Source organism: Pimephales promelas, chromosome 6 (assembly GCF_988280905.1).
Source record: "Pimephales promelas chromosome 6, fPimPro1.hap1.1, whole genome shotgun sequence".
Taxonomy (NCBI): Eukaryota; Metazoa; Chordata; class Actinopteri; order Cypriniformes; family Leuciscidae; genus Pimephales; species Pimephales promelas.
Window position 1 is genome coordinate 19509300 of NC_142774.1, and position 21872 is coordinate 19531171.

At 41.0% G+C, this 21872-nt stretch overlaps 1 protein-coding gene across 1 annotated transcript in view; it reads left to right on the forward strand.

The window, feature by feature from the left end:
- Window positions 1-385: 385 nt before the first annotated feature.
- marchf4a (membrane-associated ring finger (C3HC4) 4a) overlaps window positions 386-21872 on the forward strand; it is a 128306-nt gene continuing 106819 nt past the window's right edge. Inside the window, exon 1 of the mRNA XM_089132238.1 lies at window positions 386-1020. Within this exon, the coding sequence (XP_088988364.1) occupies window positions 565-1020 (456 nt within the window). The 5' untranslated portion in view covers window positions 386-564. The remainder of the gene's footprint in view (window positions 1021-21872) is intronic.

Sequence of the window (21872 nt, forward strand, 5' to 3'; positions counted from 1 at the left end):
GGGAATGCCCGACATTTTTCCATTCAAAACTGCACTTGTCCGCAGTTTCATGTGAAAATGTTCGTGTCTCTGTGGATATAAGGCAATTTGTCGCAGGTAACAGCTCTAAAACCCGTTTTCTAAAATGTAAAACCTAAAATGTGCTTCACGTGGTAACATCTTAATGAACTGGTTTCATCCAAAAATATATATATATATATTATTCAATATAACTGAAGAGGTGCATTAAGGTAACAACTGTAGGCTACGTTTCCACTTTTGACAGCTAATAGTAGTGCGTGCAATCGCCAGCTTCTCAGTGGAACACCAGCCTCTGATGTAGATCTCAGAAGAACTGTTGAAAATAAACACGTTCTCCATGTCTAAACGGTCACTTGGGGTGAGGGTGAGTAGAAAGTGGTGTTGATCACGAGACTGAACCGGCTGCACAGGTGTTTCTTCCTCGTTGGAAACCAAACAGTAAGTTCTGTTATGTGACCTGCTGGAGACCAGTAACAGATAGCCTTAGTTTGTTTTAAGCCGTTAAAAAACAACCTGCCTTTCCATTATTCATAAGACGGGCACATGTTGTTGGCTATCGGTGTCGTTGTATGGTGTTGGGGATTGTTGAGTCGCAGACCGATGCTGCGCCACCAGGGCAAGCAGAAAGGCCGCTGTTGCGTCTTGTTCAGTGACCTGAAGGTTTTCCTACTCAGGCCACCGGCACCGTCGGCATCGCCACCTTTCTTCACACCCATGAACGAACTAAACGCGGAGGGCAATGCGACGAGCAGCGCCACGGAGAGCCACTCTTTAGCCAACGGGCATTATCAGCCGGTGACAGGTGAGGCTTTGGACACACTACTAGGGCCCGAAGACTGGACTCATAGCGCGGTGGATCCGCCGAGGACGCTGGACTGTTGCAGCTCATCTGAGGATTTCTCTAAGGAGAAGCTGGACGAGAGATTGTCCCTGAACAGCTGCACGGACAGTGGAGTCCGGACTCCGTTGTGTCGGATCTGTTTTCAGGGCCCAGAGCAGGTAGGGAGTTCACTTCATGCATTCTGTTACTAAGGCTGGATGTAGACTGTTTATTGCACATATACTGCTCAATGCATATGGTGATTCATGGTGATTGGGACACTTTTTGTCATTAAGATGACTTGGAAAAAGTGTCCAGCGAACACTTTTCAGCGAAAACCTGCTGCGCACTTTTTAGATCACTTTGAATGTAAATACTGGTGAAGAACTATGAAGTAGAATGACAGCAATTATTGTGTCGAATTAAATGGATGAAAACAAAGATTTTGTTAAAATATAGGTTAATATTAAGAACGTTTTCACAAACAATTTCACTGCATGAATATCAGTGGGCTCAAAAAGTTTTTGGACAGGCTACTATGAAATTTACGTCACACATAAAAATATATGAATATGAATGCATTACATAACAAAATAGCAAACAAGCATTTAATTTAAACAGATAGTACAGGCATATTTTAAAACAAAACATCTCATTAAAGATGTTTAAAATGATAAAAAACAAACAAACAAACAAAAAAAAAACATTATACCGTTCAAAACTAATGCAAATGCATTTGGACATTTTCTTGGTGGATACGTAATGTTAGTTGAAAATGTTCATTGAATAGTTTACCCAAAATTGAAAATTCCGAAAAACTTATTTTCTTCTGCAGAACACAAAAGAAGATATTTCTTCTTGTTCTGTTCTTGTCCAAATAAGTCAGTGGGGTCCACAACGACATTTGACCCTGTTGACTTTCATTGAAAACAAAACATAAAAATGAAAACACATGCGGATTTTACAAATATATTTTTCAATAGCTATATATATATATTTCTAGTTCCAGGGAAGAAAGAACTGCATTATTAAATCTGACGTACAAAAATCACCATAAGTGCAGGTAGTTCTGTGAAAAGGTCAAGCACGATTTTTTTTTTCCCATTTCACTTGTTGTTATCCAAATGTGTCTGAATACTGTGTGTGAGATTCCACGTCAATGCTGCTGTTCTTGAAGTGATTTGCCCCCATAAATCTTACTGTTACTCTGCTTCAGTGGTTTTATCACAGTTGCATTTATCCAACATGCAGCTATGGTGATTTTTTTTTCTCTGGAATGTACCACATGACTGAAAGGTCAAGAGTTTGGACACAAAACATTGCTCAAAGATATAGGGCCAATAAGCAGAACATTCTGTGATATAGTTATGTACTTAGTATTAACAAGTCCTCTTCATAGGCCTGATTTAGGCTAGCCTCTAAACGCATGTGACATTTATCTTCCTCTCCCCCCTCCTATCATTCTCTCCTTCAGCTGTTTCCTGTCTTTTTTTCCTATTCACTTTCCCCACATCTTTTTCTCTTTCCTCTTTCCATTAATGTGGGCTGTGGTAGCATTGTGTGGCTGCGGGCTGATGGATCGGCCTGTGAGTGTAATGAGAGCTGTGTAGAGAGCAGATGGGACTGAGGAGATTCTCTCCGCTCTGACTGATATGTGTATGTCTCCAATCCACAATACACATTCCCCTCTTTCTTGCTCTCCTCTCCACTGTATGCTTTGACTTTCTCCAGCTGTCTCTCACTTTTTCTCTCTATTCCATTTACTTTCAGAACCCCAAGAATGTCTGTTCCGCTAAATCCGTCAGGGAGGCAAGAAAGGTTCTTCTTGTGTACCCCGACAGAACACAGGAACAAATACATGCTTTAGACAAGAAATACTATTTCTCACCTGTTCTCTTGCACTCTCTCACCCCATAAGGTCTTGTTTTAATCAGTGTGAAAAAAGGTAACACTTTACTTGAAGGGGTGTGCTTAAGACTGACATGACACCTTCATAACCATGAAATGACATATGTCTTGAATATGAAGTGGGGTTTATCTATGTTTATGGCAACTGTCATTAAGTGTCTTTCGCTCATTAATGACATTATGAATGGAAATATAACATTGTTTAAGATGTCTTTGTTATGACACCTTAACATAAACCATTGCATCATAACCTGTCAGTGTCTTGACATAAAATTAATCTAAACTGTCATGTGGTTGGCTTTGACATTGGCTGTCATGATGCAAATTATAACTGTGCCATGATGTGTCGTGAATATTTTTCGTGACCTCAACTACAGTGGTACTAATTGAATTTGTCATTAAAAAGTTATAATGGCTTCATGACAGTGTCACGGCAAATGATGGCCAGGAAGCAATATGCTAGTAACTCAGTTTATTATAATTTATAAATGGTCAGACAAGGGTAGACACAGGGTGCAGCGCAGGGACGTCGATGATCAACAGAGTGGTGATGAGAGGTGAGATGACGAGGATGATGGCTTGAGTAGATCCAGACACGGAGACGAGAACACGAACAGAATCAGGAACGAACCAAGGCACAAGGACGAGACGTCAACCGGAACACAGGAACTCACAACAAGAACATCAAACAACGATCTGACAAAGAGAAGACAAAACAGTGAGTATATGAAGAGTTCAGATGCAAAAGCCTCTAAGTGCCATTTGAAATTTTCTTCTAAAATGATCATTTTTATCAAGCTTGTATATTTAAGTTCAGTAATTTCACTTAAATGGCAATGAAGATTACCTATTAATTGTCATTTAAGTGACATCACTGAACTTAAATGTACAAGCTTGATAAAAATTATCATTCAAGAAGAAAATTTCAAATGGCACTTAGAGGCTTTTGCATCTGAACTCTTCATATATAGACCAGCAAACGAGCTGCAGCTGGTGACAGCAAATGAAACCAGCTGCGCGCTGATCAGCGCTGATAGATCAGCCGTGCCCTCTACTCACACAGCCACACACGTACAACAACAAAGACACGAGACACGAAGAACACAATGAATTCGTGAAACGTGACAGACAGCCAATGTCAAAACCAACCACCTGACCGTTTAATGTAATGTTTTACCAATAAAGCTAGGCGCTTTCTTAAGTTTGATAATTAATCTGATATGTCATGTTTATGACGGGTTGTGTTGTCTTAGTAATGTCAAGTTGTCATGACAAAGACACTGACAGGACATGTATTGGTTTATAAAGACATCTCAAACATTGTAATATTTGCATTAACAATGTCATAACAGAGAGAATGACACTTAATGACAGTTGTCACAAACATGCATAAAACTTCCTTCATATTCATAACTTATCTCATGTCATGATTATGAAGGTGTCATGTCTTATCCACACCCCTTCAAGTAAAGTGTTACCAAAAAAAGAAATGGAGAGGGAGAAAATCACATTATGAAATAAATGTTTTTCTCCAAAACCCGTTGGCCACAATTATTGGTAAGCCTAGAATTTTTTTATGAGGACACCTTTTTTAGCACACCAGGAGGACTAAGAACATGAAATTGTCCAGCCAAAACTTCTTGTTTCATAGGAGTATAAATATAAGGAAACACAAAGGCCAAATTCCCTTAAGGGAATTCCCTTCCCTTATTATCCATCACAATGAGCAAAACCAAAGAATATAGTTTTGATGTCCATCGAAAGAGTGTTGAGCATCACAAAATAGAAAGTGGCTGTAAGAAAATAGCTAAAGAGTTGAAAATGTCTCATATTGTATCATGTCTCATCTTTCTGTGTGTGCGCACACACCCGACCCAAATTTGTGCAGCCATAGACCCCTATACAGCGCGCAAGTAATGAATTGAGCTCTCTACACACACACCATTATGTTTAAGTATCAAACTATTCACGTAAAATATGTCGGTTATGTCTTAAACAGAGTTGTCATCCAGTCTCTTTGGTAGAGGGAGATAGAGAGATGAGGAAAGCAAGCATGCAAATGGAAATTATCAAGCTCATTTTTTTATCATGTGATTAATTGATTTATTGACTATCACGACAGGACTAGTCCAGATTAAACATACAGTATGCAATTTTTGGCCACCAGGGGTCACTCATTTAAAATAATAACAAAAGATGTACTTTGATGACGTCTGGAAAAAGGCGTGGGCTCACGGGAGTTGTTGTCGCTGTCAATAGCCCCTTTCACACAGCGAGTTGATCCCAGGAAATTGCCGGGAAATTGCCAGAACGCCTTTTGTGTGAACGCAAACACGACCTGGGATTGATTCTGGGATTGATCCCGGGTTGGGGACATTAGTAACATTGCCGTAATCAGTCCCGGAACACGCGCTGTGTGAACAAAAGCCAGGACCAATGCCGTAAAGGGTGTGTCATAGTGATGACGCTCGTGCCATTGCGCGACTCTGTTGCTCTTAGAAGAAAGTTTGTGTTCGTCATCAACAAAGAAAGGACGAACAAATACCTGCAAACTGGAGCGAAGCAGAGACCAGGAGCTCCTCACTATCCGTAGGGGTGTCCACGGTTAACCGGTTAAGAGATTAACCGTTTAAAATTGCATCGACAATACATATTTGCACAACACTTTTGCGTTTTTTTTTCCTGATTGTCGATAAAAAAATATATTGTGAAATGACAGCGTTTCTATTAACGGTGTTATGCGACTAAAACATTTTTTTTTTTCCTTTCGCGATAGGCCATTCCAAAAATAATCACAGCCACCGCACTAGACATTATTATTATTATTTATGGAAGGAGACGTGGTGTGTCATCCAAGCATTAATGGCAGGGAAAGTCACATAGTTGTGTGTTTCTCCCTCATTTCTGCTCCGCGGTCTTGTTTGTGGCATTTCTTTGAGGTTTTGTCTAGTAGGCTATTCCTTGTATCTTTTATGAATTTTAAAAAAGAACTCTGCCTCGTATATGTCCAAACGGTCATGTACTTTTGTGTTCATTCGTTTCCCCTTATTTAATCCGTAGGCCTAATTGCAAAACGAAAAATGAACGGTTGTTGTATTTTGTAAAACGCAGAGTTGAACACCAAAATGTTCATTTGAACTGTAGGACTACGTCAAATGCTGCGCAAAAATATATAGGCTAGGCTATATATCGACGAATTTTCAGATATTTGTTTCATTTTTTCCCCCTTTAAACATTTTAAATATTTGACAAATGAATATGGAAAAAAAAAGATTTTCTGAGGCCAAATTAGAACCTGTTTATTAAGTGTGTATATTAAATTATTAAGTGTGTATATTAAATTATATTTTCCCCACAGTGCTGAATGAGAAGAGCCGTAACCACAGCCTACAGAAAGGGGATTTATAGATGATTTATAAGATATAATAAATGTGTCTGATAATAAAATAATATAAAATAACGAGGCATTAATTGTTTATTAATAAACTATTGTTTTCTAAATCAGTTTCTGCTAAAAACAAATCTCCATCCCCAGATGCACCTTTAGAGAGAAATACATAATTAGCTAGGCTACATAATTACATAGTCAGAAGATATTGGCTTTTGATTCGAATTTGTTCGTTTTAAATTGGACATTTAAAGCTTTAGTCTACTCACACTAAAGCTTTAAATGTCCAATTTAAAACGAACAAATTCGAATGGGGTGCTGTTTCAGTTCTCGCGGTTCAGTTCACGGAGATCATGAAGCGCGCTTGTTTGTTAAAGCACATTGTTTTCTTGTTATTGTGAGTTTACGCAAATAAATGTATTTGCGAATAATGTATTATTATTTTCTGTATGACCAGAAATGAAAGAGTATTTTAAGTTCTTTCCACTGAAAGAACTGCAATGAAACTGCAAGTGTTCACATGGGCGTCTCGCAGCCTCCACGCTAAGCACACACACTGGATATGCGTCAAAATATTGTGTTTATTTGTGCTTTGTTCCTTTTTTGGATAAAAGCGTCTTCTACATATGCACCCTATAAAATGTTACAATAATGATGATTATTATTATTATTTGCGGACACGGAGTTTTTGCGAAATGGACATGTTGCCAATGTGCGTATTTTCAATTGGCAATTTCAGTTTGAAGGGTGATGGAAACGCGCCTACTTTACTGCTCTGAACTTACCACTGTGTTTTATTTCTATACATTAATTTCGTTTCAAATGAGGTCCAACCAGTTATTAAAGGTGTTAAAAATTAACTCTGTATCTCAAGGTTGCAGCACGCACACTATAGGTTAACCGAGTATTAACCGAAAGGGCCTCGGTTAACGGTTAATGAAAAACTTGAAAACGTGCAGCCCTAGTTTGCAGGTATTTGTTCGTCCTTTCTTTGTTGATGACGAACACAAACTTTCTTCTAAGAGCAACAGTCGCGCGATTGCACGAGCGTCATCACTAGACACACCCTCTACGGCATTGGTCCTGGCTTTTGTTCACACAGCGCGCGTTCCGGGACTGATTACGGCAATGTTACTAGGTCCCCAACCTGGGATCAATCCCAGAAGCAATCCCAGGTCCTGTTTGCGTTCACACAGAAGGTGTTCTGGCAATTTGCCGGCAATTTCCTGGGGTCAACTCGCTGTGTGAAAGGGGCTTGTGTCTCTGTGTCTTTGGCTGTCTCTGTGTGTGTGTGCAGGGGAAGGGGGCTTAACCATTTCACTGCTGTGTGTATGACCTGCATAAAGAAAATACATTTCTTAAGCCTGGTATTTTTTAAATAAGTTTTTATTTTTAATTTGTATAAGTAAATGCATATAACTAGTTTAATTGTAGTGCATTGACAATAGTTTTATATAATTAGTTTATTAATTAGATTAACTTGGTCAATAAACTTGGTCTGAAAATTTGGTCCATAAATCAAACACACTTGCATGTAATAATATGAAACTCAGTAAACATATGGATCTCATCGGTGTAATGATAGTGGTTGGTTTTATGGAGTAGTGGCAACCCTGTCTAATATATGTGGGCGCATGTGCAGCAGGTGGAGGACACAATTAGCTTGGTGCGTGTAGTGGCAGCACGCGACCATGAATGTATGAATAAATCTGGATATATGCTCATCTATGGCTCAGGACTCGGTGATTGATCATCACAACCAAAACATGGTGTCAGAAGTGATTTCGGAAGTGAAAGTTTGTGGAGTTTCTACGCACATGTGACGAGAAATGGAAGGATTGCAGCCACCACCGAAGCTTCATTTGTCCGGTAATGTTGCTGAAAATTGGAGACGATTTAAGCAACGATTTCTTCTGTATTTATCTGCAATTGATGGAGATCGTAAGTCAGAGAAGATGAAAGCGTCTTTATTTCTTCATGTGGTTGGCGATGAAGCTTTGGAGGTATATAATAATTTCACTTTTGACGAAGGAGAAAGTTTGAAGTTACAGCCGATAATGGACCAGTTTGAAGCGTTTTGCATACCCAAGAGAAATGTTACTTATGAACGCCATCGATTTTTCACGTGCATGCAGAAAACTGGGGAAACAATCGATCAGTATGTGACGGAGCTCAGACACAGAAGTAAAACTTGTGAGTTTGGAGAGTTAACCGATTCGTTGATCAAAGACAGGATTGTGTGTGGAATACCTGACAATGGATTGAGGGAACGGTTACTTCGAGAACAAGAGTTGGATTTGGAGAAAGCTCTTTCACTTTGTAGAGCGGCAGAGACTGTAAAGACACAAGCGAGAGAATTATTAAATGAGACGTGTGCTGTGGATGTTGTTAAGAAGTCTCAGACACCCTGTGTAAGCGCAAAGCAAGGAACGCAACCGGAACAAAGCAGGATGGTAATTGATAAGCCTCAAAGAACGTGCGATCGTTGTGGGATGCAACATCTACCGAGAAAATGTCCAGCGTATGGGAAAAATTGCAACAATTGTGGTAAAGTTAATCATTATGCACGCTGTTGTAAGAGTAAACGAACATCAAGCCAAGTGAATACTGTGACTGAGTGTGAAGTAGAAGAATTCTATGTGGATGCAGTAGCAGAAGGTGGAGAAGAACATAAAGAGTGGATCGTACAACTGCAAATAAACAACAGTACAGTTGCGTTTAAGCTTGACACTGGAGCCCAAGTTAATCTCCTTTCTGAAACTGAATTTAACAAGCTAAAACCTAGACCAAAGTTGCATGTTGCTAAGTTGAAAGTAACTGGATACTCTGGAGCGGACATACCAGTGAAAGGAAAATGTGTTGCCAAAGTGCGATATAAGGATAAAGAACATAGTTTGGCATTTGTAGTGGTGCCAAAGGATTTTCAAGCTATCTTGGGTTTGTCTGCTTGTGAGAGGCTGCATCTGGTGAAAAGAGTGCTGATGGTAGAAGAATCAAAAGTGTCTGAACCCGAGTACGGCTCGATCTTAACGGAGTATGGGGATGTATTTAAAGGCTTAGGCTGTTTGTCAGGGGAGCACACCATTCAGATTGATGAAACTGTACCTCCAGTTATACATCCATGTCGAAAGGTACCATTTGCACTTCAGAGACAGTTAAAAGAAGAGCTGGATAAAATGGAGAGTTTAGGAGTGATACAGAAAATTGATCATCCCACAGATTGGGTTAGTTCGTTGGTGATTGTGGACAAAAAGAATGGAAAACTTCGGGTTTGTCTTGATCCTAGAGATTTGAACAGAGCAATTAAGAGAGAACATTTCAAGCTTCCTACACGTGAAGAGATTATGGCCCAGTTTGCAAATGCCAAATATTTCAGCAAGCTAGATGCATCCTCAGGATTTTGGCAGTTAAAACTGGATGCTGCCAGCTCAAAACTGTGTACATTTAATACACCATATGGAAGATATTGTTTCTTAAGGCTTCCTTTCGGAATTGCTTCGGCTCCTGAGGTGTATCATAAAACAGTGCACATGATCTATGAACATATGGAAGGAGTTGATACATCGATGGATGATATAATTGTGTGGGGAGCTTCGAAAGAAGAACATGATGCAAGGTTAAGAAAGGTGTTGGAGGCAACCAGGCGTGCAAATTTGAAGTTGAACAGAGAAAAGTGCCAATTGGGAGTAACTGAATTAACATTTTTGGGTGACATCATTAGTAGTGCTGGAGTGCGACCTGATCCTCTGAAGATCTCTGCTATTGAACATATGCCAAGGCCGCAAAGTGTAAAAGATGTCCAGAGATTCATGGGTATGTTGAACTATATGAGTAAATTCATACCTAATTTGTCGGAGAAGATAGCTCCATTAAGATGGCTAACTGAGAAAAAGAATGGATGGGAATGGAACCATGAACAGGAAGCTGCATGGCAATATTTGAAATTGATTTTAACTAGAGAGCCAATTTTGAAATTTTATGACCCCAATCGTTCTATTAAAATTTCAGCTGATGCTTCACAGTCAGGATTGGTAGCAGTACTTCTCCAGGAGCATGACGGAATCTGGCAACCAGTTGCATATGCCTCACGCTCAATGACTGATGCGGAGTGTAGGTACGCTCAAATTGAAAAAGAGTTGCTTAGTATTACTTTTGCTTGTGAGAGATTTCATCAGTTTGTGGCAGGACAGCCTGTTGATGTTGAAACTGATCATAAACCGCTGATTGCACTGTTCAAAAAATCTCTAAATGATTGTCCATTGAGAATCCAAAGAATGATGATCAGATTGCAACGGTATGCATTAACTGTGTTTTATACACCAGGCAAATTAATGTTTGTGGCAGACACCTTGTCCAGAGCCGTAGATCCAACCACACCGTCGAGTGGAAAGCTGACTGAGGACATTCAAGTATATGTAAATATGATCATTGAAGCTTTACCTGTTGCTGATTCCAAAATGAAACTGATTTGTCAAGAGACAGAACAAGATCAGACACTCACTCAGGTGAGATTCTATGTCATGAATGGCTGGCCAGATGTGAAGCAAAATTGTGTTGCAGAAGTTCATGAATTTTGGAACTGCAGGTCTGAATTGTCTGTCTGTAATGGAATTCTGTATAAAGGAAATAAAATAGTGATTCCAAGAAATCTGAGACGTGAGATGTTGAACAAAATCCATGAAGGCCATCTGGGAATTGAAAAATGTAAAAAAAGAGCTCGCGAAGTTATGTATTGGCCTGGAATTAATCAGGACATCACAATAAAAGTGTCCAAGTGTCAGACATGTGCTAAATATCAATCCAATAATCCAAGAGAGCCCTTAATGTCGCATCCGGTACCTGAAAGACCATACCAAAAAATAGGTGCTGACCTGTTTACATGTCAGGGGAAAAATTACCTTTTGGTTACAGACTATTATTCATGTTATCCAGAAGTATGTGCGTTAAGCACCACCACGGCAGAAAATGTTATATCATGTATGAAATCAATCTTTGCTAGACATGGAGTACCGATGGAAGTTTTTACAGATAACGGTCCTCAATTTGTTAATGCTAGTTTCCACAGCTTTTCGAAAGACTGGGACTTCAGACATACAACATCAAGTCCATATTTTCCCCAGTCGAATGGACTTGTGGAAAAGTCAGTTGGAGTGGTGAAAAGGTTGATGCAGAAGGCGAGCGATGATGGAAGTAGTTTTTACATGGGATTGCTTGCTTATCGTAGTACTCCTCTTGAGTGTTGAAACTCGCCGGCATATCTCTTAATGGGACGACGTCTTCGTTCTAATTTACCAATCTCTGAGGATCTTCTGGTGACAGCAGGCAGTGAGAAAGTTAAAGAATTCAAAGAACAACAAAAGGCTAAGCAAAAGGTCTATTATGATAGAGGAACTTATCATTTGCCTGAGCTTTGTGCCGGTGAGGAGGTCAGATTTAAAGACAAGACTAATACCTGGAGTCAGAAAGGTGTTGTACTTGAACAAATTCAACCAAGGTCCTATAATATTGAAACTTCGAGTGGTGTTGTGTTAAGGAGGAATCGTCAACATCTTTTGAAAGATTTAACTGCTGTAGTCGAACAATCTGAAAAGACTGAGATTCCGTTGAGAAGATCTGTTCGTGAACGGAAATGCCCTGAAAGACTTATTGAAACATGTTGAAATCCAGTCCTGACAGACTGGTTGTAAAAGACTGAGATCATTAGATGGGTGTAATTGTATGTCAAAATGTTTTTATTTTATTTTCAAGTTTAACTGTTTATACTTAATCTAAATTGTAAAAAAAAAAAAAAAAAAAAGGGAAGATGTAATGATAGTGGTTGGTTTTATGGAGTAGTGGCAACCCTGTCTAATATATGTGGGCGCATGTGCAGCAGGTGGAGGACACAATTAGCTTGGTGCGTGTAGTGGCAGCACGCGACCATGAATGTATGAATAAATCTGGATATATGCTCATCTATGGCTCAGGACTCGGTGATTGATCATCACAACCAAAACGGTTCATATATACTTCACACTCTTACTTTTTACCCCAGCCCAACAGGAAGTTGGCTATTTAGGGTTGTTTGTAAAAAAAAACATGCAATGGAATAATTTAAAGTACTTCCCTAGAGAATTCAAAGAAATGCCACAAAACTCGATCAGCGTGAAGTCAAGACATTGAGGATAAAAAATTGCCAGGGGATTTTTGATATCTCGAACGGTTTGGCCGTGGCGAGGAAACGAATTTATAGCCAGAAACGTGAAACAGGAAGTGTGTTAAAACTTCAGCATACATTAACTGATCTTGATGAAACTTCAGCAGTGTGTTCGCTGTAAGAGGCCGATCACATGGATGTGACTATTGTGAGTCAAATTTATAGCGCCACCAACTGGCAGCAGGAAGTGTGTCACTTTCAAAATGCTTTGAAATCACCCTCTTATTTTTACCCAATTTGCTTCAAACTTCATCTGTATAATGTAAATACATAGCAGATGAAGACCGGTGAAAGGATTCTTGATATCTTTGATACTGTTGCCGTGGCAACGCATCAAACTTTAAAATTATTGTTTTTGATGGTTTTGAGACTCTTAGTGGCTTTTGGGGCCCTTAACGGGTTTGAAAACTCTTGAAACTTTGCACACAGGTCAGATCCCACAGCCATCAGAGCCGGGCTGAAGCTGGTAATGGGCGTGGCAGGGCGGCTCGTCAGCGGCCCCTGGAACGGGGTCCGAACACTTGGTCCATAACTCAAACACGCTTGCATGTAATAATATGAAACTCGGTACACATGTTGATCTCATCGTTTCATCTATACCTCACACTCTTACTTTTTACCCCAGCCCAACAGGAAGTCAGATATTTGCGGTTGTTTTTAAAAAGCACGCAATGGAATGTGAAATACTCCTCCTAGAGCTCTGATCCAAATTCGACGAAACTCGGTCAGCGTGAAGTCAAGACATTGAGGATGAAAGTTTGCGAGGGGATTTTTGATATCTCGAACAGTTTGGCTGTGGCAAGGAAACGAAATCATGGCGAGAAACGTGGAACAGGAAGTGTGTCATAACTTCAGCATACATCAACCAATCTTGATGAAACTTCAGCAGTGTGTTCGCTGTAAGAGGACGATCACATGGATTTGACTATTGTGAGTCAAAGTTATAGCGCCACCAACTGATAGCAGGAAGTGTGTAATTTTCAAAATGCTTTAAAATCACCCTCTAATTTTAACTCGATTTGCAGACGAAGACCTGTGAATGGATTCTTGATATCTTTGAAACTGTTGCCGTGACAACGCATCAAACTTTACCATTCTTTTAGGATGCTTTTGAGACTCTTAGCATGCTTCAAATTGTATGAAACTCGACAGACACATCACATTTATTAACCAGTAGACATGTGCAAAGTTTCAGAAACGGGCGTGGTGAGGGCTCAGTAGCGCCACCTTTTGACAAAAGTGGGGTTGTTAGTTTTATCTACAGTTACAAAAATCAGTATGTATATTGTACTCCTCGAGTCGGACAACTTTCTAATTGACACTCATTAGCTAGGACCCACAGAAAGTCAGATATGTTTGTTTGAATGTAGAGAAAATCTCAGAATTTTGCCAGTCTCTCAGTGTCTCTCTGTGTGAGTGAGAGGAGGGGCGCCTGTCAGGTTAATTTTAACCCTTTATTTGCTGTGTGCGACTTCTCTGGCATTTTTGGGGGCCTTAACATCCTCTAAAACTCTTGAAACTTTGCACACGGGTCAGAACCCATGGCCATCAGGGCCGGGCTGAAGCTGGTAACCGGGCGTGGCAGGGCGGCTCGACAGCGCCCCATGGACTGGGATTCGAACATTTTTTCCATAAATCAAACACACTTGCATGAATTAATATGAAACTCGGTACACTTATAGATCACATCAGTTTTACGACAGTTCAAATGGAAGTTGGGAATTATGGGTTGTTTGAATAATTGTCCTAGGAGAAATACATCAAATTACAACGCATGTGTTTACCAATCACAACCAAACTCGGTGTGCATGAAGTCAAGACATTGAGGATGCTCAATTCCGGACGGATTTTTGATATCTCGAATGGTTTGGCCGTGGCGAGGAAATTAATTTTATGACTAAAAAAGGACACATAAAATGTGTTATAACTTTGCTCGTTTTACAAAACTTGCCACGTATATTGTTCTTGTCAAGCCAATCAACTTTCTAATTAACAGTAAGAAGCTCAGACCAAAAGAAAGTCAGATATTGTAGTTTGGATTTGTATCTTGTCTCTATCAGTGTCTGTGTGAGGAGGAGGGGCGGGGGGTGCTGGTGTGTGTGTTTGTGTGTGTGTGTGTGTGTGTGTGTGTGTGTGTGGCTGACTGTAGATTTTTCCTGCAAGTCCTTGTCTTTTTGCATAACAATTTTGTATTGTTTTAAATGACAAAATATGCATATAACCCTAATCTTTTAAATGTATAGTTTGCTTTAAATAAAAGTAAGATAAATTGGTAAACTACAAATTGGTAATTGAAGCTGAATGAATTTAAAATTCATGTGCTATATTTCAATATAGTTTCTTTTCTTAATATTGTAAAACATTAAACTCATTCTCATCTGAATTACAAATATGTTTTTTCGGTAACACTTTATGGTAAGGGTACATGAATTATCATGAATTCATGTATAAATTAATGCATGAACTATGCATTCATTCATGTATTAATTTCTCATGAATCATCAGGAACTAACACAAGTTCAGTATTCTTCATTCATGTCTTCATGAATGAACAACACCTTAATTAATACATTAACTAAGGTGAGCACATCATCATGAATTATGATTTATTAAGCATGATCATGATGTTTTTTTTGTTCTTTGTCTAGGTCAGTGACCTAGTCACCACTTTAGTTAAGGGGCCACACACATGATGAAGTAATTAATAGATTAATGCTTAATTAATGATGACTACTGTATTGGACAGACACCAAAATAGAGCATTCACAGCTCATAGAAGACATATTCTGTTAATCAAATACAAGTCATCATTAACTAAGCATTATCTATCAATGACTTCATCATGTGTGTGGCCCCTCAACTAAAGTGGTGACTAGGTCCTTTGAAAAACTGATGAACAATTTGCTATTAATTGTGGCATAACTGTGAACAAAGGAAACATCATGATCATGCGTAATAAATCATAATTCATGATGATGTACTCATCTTAGTTAATGTTTTAATTAAGTTGTTATTCATTCATGAAGTCATGAATGAAAAACGTTGAACTCATGTTAGTTCCTGATGATTCATGAGATATTAATGCATGAATGAATGCATAATTCATGCATTAATTTATACATGAATTCATGATAATTCATGTACCCTTACCTTAAAGTGTTACCAAATTTTCTTACCGGGGGAGCATGCCCCCGAATCCCCCTAGAAGGGTAATATCCTTCTCACCTTTTTCACACCTGACCTGTTTTCATGCCTGTTCAAAACAGCGCTCTCTTACTCTCTCAGCTCTTCTGCTTAGACCGACTGCCATAGGTATCAAGTTACGCCCTCATCTAAAGGCAGGGCGGGGATATGCAGCTCATTTGCATTTATGATCATACACACCAAAACAGATCATTTTTTAAACAGGCCCCAAAAATGACATTTTCAAATGGTTATAATAAATTAACTGTGGGGTATTTTGAGCTGAAACTTCACAAATACATTCTGGGGACACCCGAGACCAATATTACATCTTGTGAAATGGGCATAATAGTATATATGCTCTCAATGACAAATGCGGAATAATGGGCTCTATGCACGGCGGTATTTCTGGTGAAGGTGTAAGGATGCTCGAAAACTTCCGCCGATCGTAGAGTCCAATGCAATACCGAGAATTTATATTGAATTTTATACTCCATGGTTATAATAAAGAAACGTTAGTCACAAAAACAGATAAAACAGACACCCCTCGTTGTGTTTATGCTTCTTTTTAAAATTATATTAAATAAACATAACTATATATAAAACTACATCTAAACGTGTACGTTTCGTTTCAAAGACGGGAGGACAGTAAATTTTGAAGACTCTGCCATAATTCCGTTTTCCTCGGTTTTCCTCCGCTTTAATCTCCACAACCGGAAATGGACGAGCATCCTTTCGTCAAATGCGGAATTTATGCGTGCATATAGCCCATTAGTTCATGTGTTCATGACATCAAGGCTAGATTATTGTAAAGCTATGGGTGGTTGCATGCTTGATAAACAAACTACAGCTTGTCCAAAATGCAGCAGCTACAGTTCTTACCAGAGCCAGGAAGTATGACCATATTAGCCCAGTTCTGTCAACACTGCATTGAAAGCACTAAATGTAATTTTAAACACACTCACTCCATTCTGGATTTGGACTGCAGATTGGTAATCAATGACATACTGGTTGTCACATATGTGTGTCATACTCAGTGTACTGTTTAACTCAGCACAAGTTTTCTGATGTTTTGTGCAGCACCGCAATTTCTTCAAAATCAATGATTAAATGTAGTTTTATTTTAAATGTGCTCTTACCCAGGTTAAACTAGACAATGGATTTGATCTACCCTGCCTATTTTTTTTATGAAACTTATTCAAATTCAAGTGTTGATAAAAATGGAATGGATGAAGAAATATGTTAATGAAATTGTAATGCAATACACTTACTGCCTCAGATGTGGCCATTCTGACGGACAAAACACTTCCAAAATTCTCAGGAATTTACTGGTCAAAAAACTTCAATGGAGCTTAATTTTGGTAAAATGTTAATAACATAATGACACATGCAAATGTCTGACCATATTTAAAGCCCCAATATCAACTTTGAGATAATTAAAAAAAAAAAACAGGGTTTTTTTTTTCATTCCCTGAGAAGTAGAGGTTTGGGACATACAAGGTTTCCGACTGACAGCAAAGATAACTTCCAAAGCCATGACAATAAAGAACAGACAAAAATCTAAGCAACTTAACTTGATCTTGATTTGTGCCAATAAAAGTAAAACAATAAAAGTTAAAATGCAACAGTTGAGCAACACATTTCAGGTTTTACATTTTCAATTTTCCCCCAAGAGACAGTTTGTGAATGAATTGTTAAAGACATTGGTCATAACTGTCTGCCTGTAGTGCAAAATGAGTGTGTCAGTTCAGTGAGGGACATGAAGCAGATTGTTGGAAACGATGCTCATTAGCACTGCTCCTCAGAGCTCCAAGGCAAAGTAGTGATCTGTGTTTTCTTACCCTGCAAATCTACAAAGGAAGTTGAGTTGCTGTCGTGATCTCTCCCCAAATGAAGTCTTCTAAGAACGCTTTGAGTAAATAATTCATTCTCTATGCTGATCGAAAATTCAGTACCCCATATCTTGGTGTTAAACTGAAGCAATATAAAAGTGAACCAAGTCTAATCAGCACAGGAAGGTAACAGTGCCATTGGGATCAGTTTGACTCTGCTTCAAATCAGTGAGCAAGTGCCAGCAACCCAACAGATGCTTTTATCTGATCATCCCTCATTATTGTGCCTGTATTTATGTGTGTATGTGCTTGTGAGGCCAAATGATTGATGCCCGCCGTTGTGTTTGGTTGATATTCACAAATCAATGGGGTAACACTTTATTTTGACTGTCCACTTTAGACATTCTACTAACCAGTGGTGAGCCGTCAGGGCCAGCAAGGCCTTCTCTGCTGGCCTAAACACTATCAGAATCACTGACTTGCACTTTAATATATTTTTTCCATGAATGAGTATTAAATTATTCCAAATAGTTCGTTCTCTTAATTTCATTGCTTTTCTCTTGGTTGCGCTGCTTCCAGTAGTATGTTTTTATGTTAGAGCTTGTATCCAATCATATTTAGGGCTGTAGCGATACACTAATGTCACGATACGATGATACGCGATATTCAACTCACGATACTAGGGGTGTAACGGTACACAAAAATCACGGTTCGGTACGTACCTCGGTTTTAAAGTCACGGTTCGGTACGTTTTCGATACAGCAAAAAGAAAGAAATGCCAGAGAAATTTCCTATTTGTTTAAAGAAAAATTTTTTTTAAATAAGTGTGAGTTTTCCTAGATCTTGAAACTTTCAGGTTTATAAATAGGGGTCATCTTTGAAGGATGAACAAATAATGTTTTGGTCATCACATTAACACTAGAACGGCCACAACGGTCATTTTGACCGTTTTGAATTTTATATCTACAATAACTTTGTTGAAAAAAATAATAGAATCCTGCTGGTACCTGACTTTTCCTAAAATTGTCTGTATTTTCATTTAAAATGATTTTCATATAAATTAAGTTACGTAAACGTAAGGCAAAACAAAACAAATGAACATATTTACCTATTTCGGCCATAGACGGTCATATTGACCGCACTGAATTTCGCGATATTTTTTTTGTTAAATATCCCGCGGTTGATCGTGGTCTCTCTCTCAACTGTCAACAGAAAGGTCCGTCCGGTCACCTCTGTAGTGGTGTTTGCTTTATAATAATTTCTACATTAGTTGTTGATCAGAAATAAGCAAACAAAACCAGACTACAGTTATCAATACTTGCGTTATAGGCTATATATCATCAGAGAGTGATCAGAGTCAGAGTTCACATCAAGGAAAAAGAGACGGCTGCTATCATCAGACACGGTGGATCCAGATGTTCAATTCATATCGGATGATCCTGGTGAGCTCTGCTGCCCTGTTGTGACGCTGTGCGGAGAAACAGAGCTGAGGCTGGGTCCAAACGCAGTGTAGCTTTATTAAACAAACTTGAAACAAGACACAAAACTAGAAGCAGGACTCGAGAAACTTGAGAGCACCAACGTAACACACATAAATTCAACAACCAACAAAGACAGGGCAGAAACACAGGGCTTAAAACAGGTGAACTAAACAAGATGATAAAACACAGGTGCATGAAATAAACCATAATCAGTCCAGGGTAAAACATGAATGAAACAATAACCTAGGAAGGAGTGCCCCCCAAAGGCTCAAGCGGGCACTCCAGCCGCAGATCGTCACATAACCCCCCCTCTAAGGAGCGGCTTCCAGACGCTCCTAGAACGATCCAGGCGGGGGGCAGAGTGAAGGTGATCCCGGGGGAGGGACGGAGGGCCAGGCCCGTGCAGGGGAACAGGACCAGGAGGTAGCCAAGGCGGGCCTGGGCCGCAGAGCATGGGCATACCAGACTGGGCCGGAGACCAAGGCGGAGCAGGACGAGGCGGAGGCCAGGGCGGAGCAGAACGAGGCAGAGGCCAGGGCGGAGCAGGACGAGGCAGAGGCCAGGGCGGAGCAGGACGAGGCAGAGGCCAAGGCGGAGCAGGACGAGGCAGAGGCCAGGGCGGAGCAGGAAGAGACCAGGGCGGAGCAGGAAGAGACGAAGGCCAGGGCGGAGCAGGACGAGGCAGAGGCCAGGGCGGAGCAGACACAGGTGCGGTCCATGTCAGTGCCGCCTCCATGGCCCCCACAGAGTACCTACTGCCCCCCCCCCAAAAAATACTTGGGGAAATTCCCGGGAGGAACCTCTGGGTGGTGAACGGGTACAGGCAAGGCCTCCCGGAGCTTGAAGGGTGCAGGCAGAGCGAGGCGCAGAGGCGGGGCCGGCAGAGCGAGGCGCAGAGGCGGGGCCGGCAGAGCGAGGCGTAGAGGCGGGGCCGGCAGAGCGAGGCGTAGAGGCGGGGCCGGCAGAGCGAGGCGTAGAGGCGGGGCCGGCAGAGCGAGGCGTAGAGGCGGGGCCGGCAGAGCGAGGAGTCTGGGCACGCTCACCGGGGCCTGGCGAACCAAACGAGTCCTCCCTCTCCTCCTCCTGCGGCGGCGCGTCACAGGGCTAGACACACTCGCTGGACTGAACAACTCACTCACTTGAACTGGAGATGCAGCGCTCACTTGAAGAGGAGATGCAGCGCTCACCTGAAGAGGAGATGCAGCGCTCACCTGAAGAGGAGATGCAGCGCTCACCTGAAGAGGAGATGCAGCGCTCACCTGAAGAGGAGATGCAGCGCTCACCTGAAGAGGAGATGCAGCGCTCACTTGAAGAGGAGATGCAGCGCTCACTTGAAGAGGAGATGCAGCGCTCACTTGAAGAGGAGATTCAGCACTCACTTAAAGAGGAGATTCAGCGCTCACTTGAAGAGGAGATTCAGCGCTCACTTGAAGAGGAGACTCGCTCACTTGAACTGAAGATTCGGCACTCACTTGAACTGAAGACTCAGCCCTCACTTGAACTGGAGATTCATCCACTTGAACCGGAGATTCATCCACTTGAACAGGATCACTCACTTGAACCGAAGATTCACTCACTTGAACCGGAGACTCATCCACTTGAACCGGAGACTCATCCACTTGAAATGGAGATTCATCCACTTGAACTGGAGATTCATCCACTTGAACTGGAGATTCATCCACTTGAACTGGAGATTCATCCACTTGAACTGGAGATTCATCCACTTGAACTGGAGACTCATCCACTTGAACTGGAGACTCATCCACTTGAACTGGAGACTCATCCACTTGAACTGGAGACTCATCCACTTGAACTGGAGACTCATCCACTTGAACTGGAGATTCATCCACTTGAACTGGAGATTCATCCACTTGAACAGGAGATTCATCCACTTGAACAGGAGATTCATCCACTTGAACAGGATCACTCACTTGAACTGAAGATTCACTCACTTGAACCGGAGACTCATCCACTTGAACTGGAGATTCATCCACTTGAACAGGAGATTCATCCACTTGAACAGGATCACTCACTTGAACTGAAGATTCACTCACTTGAACCGGAGACTCATCCACTTGAACCGGAGATTCATCCACTTGAACCGGAGACTCATCCACTTGAACTGAAGATTCACTCACTTGAACAGAAGACTCAGCCCTCACTTGAACTGGAGATTTATCCACTTGAACAGGAGATTCATCCACTTGAACAGGATCACTCACTTGAACTGAAGATTCACTCACTTGAACCGGAGACTCATCCACTTGAACTGGAGATTCATCCACTTGAACAGGAGATTCCCTCGCGGGGGTCACGTGAATCGCGAGTTCGGCTGGGCTGACGTGAAGCGCGGGCTCGGCTGGGCTGACGTGAGTCGCGGGCTCGTCAATGCGCACGTGAAGCGCGGGCTCGTCGTGACTGACGTGAACCAGCGGTGAAGACAACGAGGGCTTCGCGGGTAAAGTACACTCGGCAGGTGTCGAGTAGAATAAGCGCGCAGTAGTGAAGAGGTCCTGCAAGGAACAAGCCCGAGCGACATACCCGTCAAGAGTCCAGTTGGCAAGGTCCCGCGGCATCCATCGAGCGATCTCATAATCCAGCCCATTCAGAAACAGGCCCATGAGCTGGATATCATTTAGCGCTCCCACACTGCTAATGGACAGGAACTCCTTCGCGTACCTTTGGACAGACCGGCCCTCTTGCAAGACTGACGACAGGTATTCTGTCATAGCCCGGTTGCTGACGACTGCTGGACCCATATTGAGGTTGGTTGTTCTGTGACGCTGTGCGGAGAAACAGAGCTGAGGCTGGGTCCAAACGCAGTGTAGCTTTATTAAACAAACTTGAAACAAGACACAAAACTAGAAGCAGGACTCGAGAAACTTGAGAGCACCAACGTAACACACATAAATTCAACAACCAACAAAGACAGGGCAGAAACACAGGGCTTAAAACAGGTGAACTAAACAAGATGATAAAACACAGGTGCATGAAATAAACCATAATCAGTCCAGGGTAAAACATGAATGAAACAATAACCTAG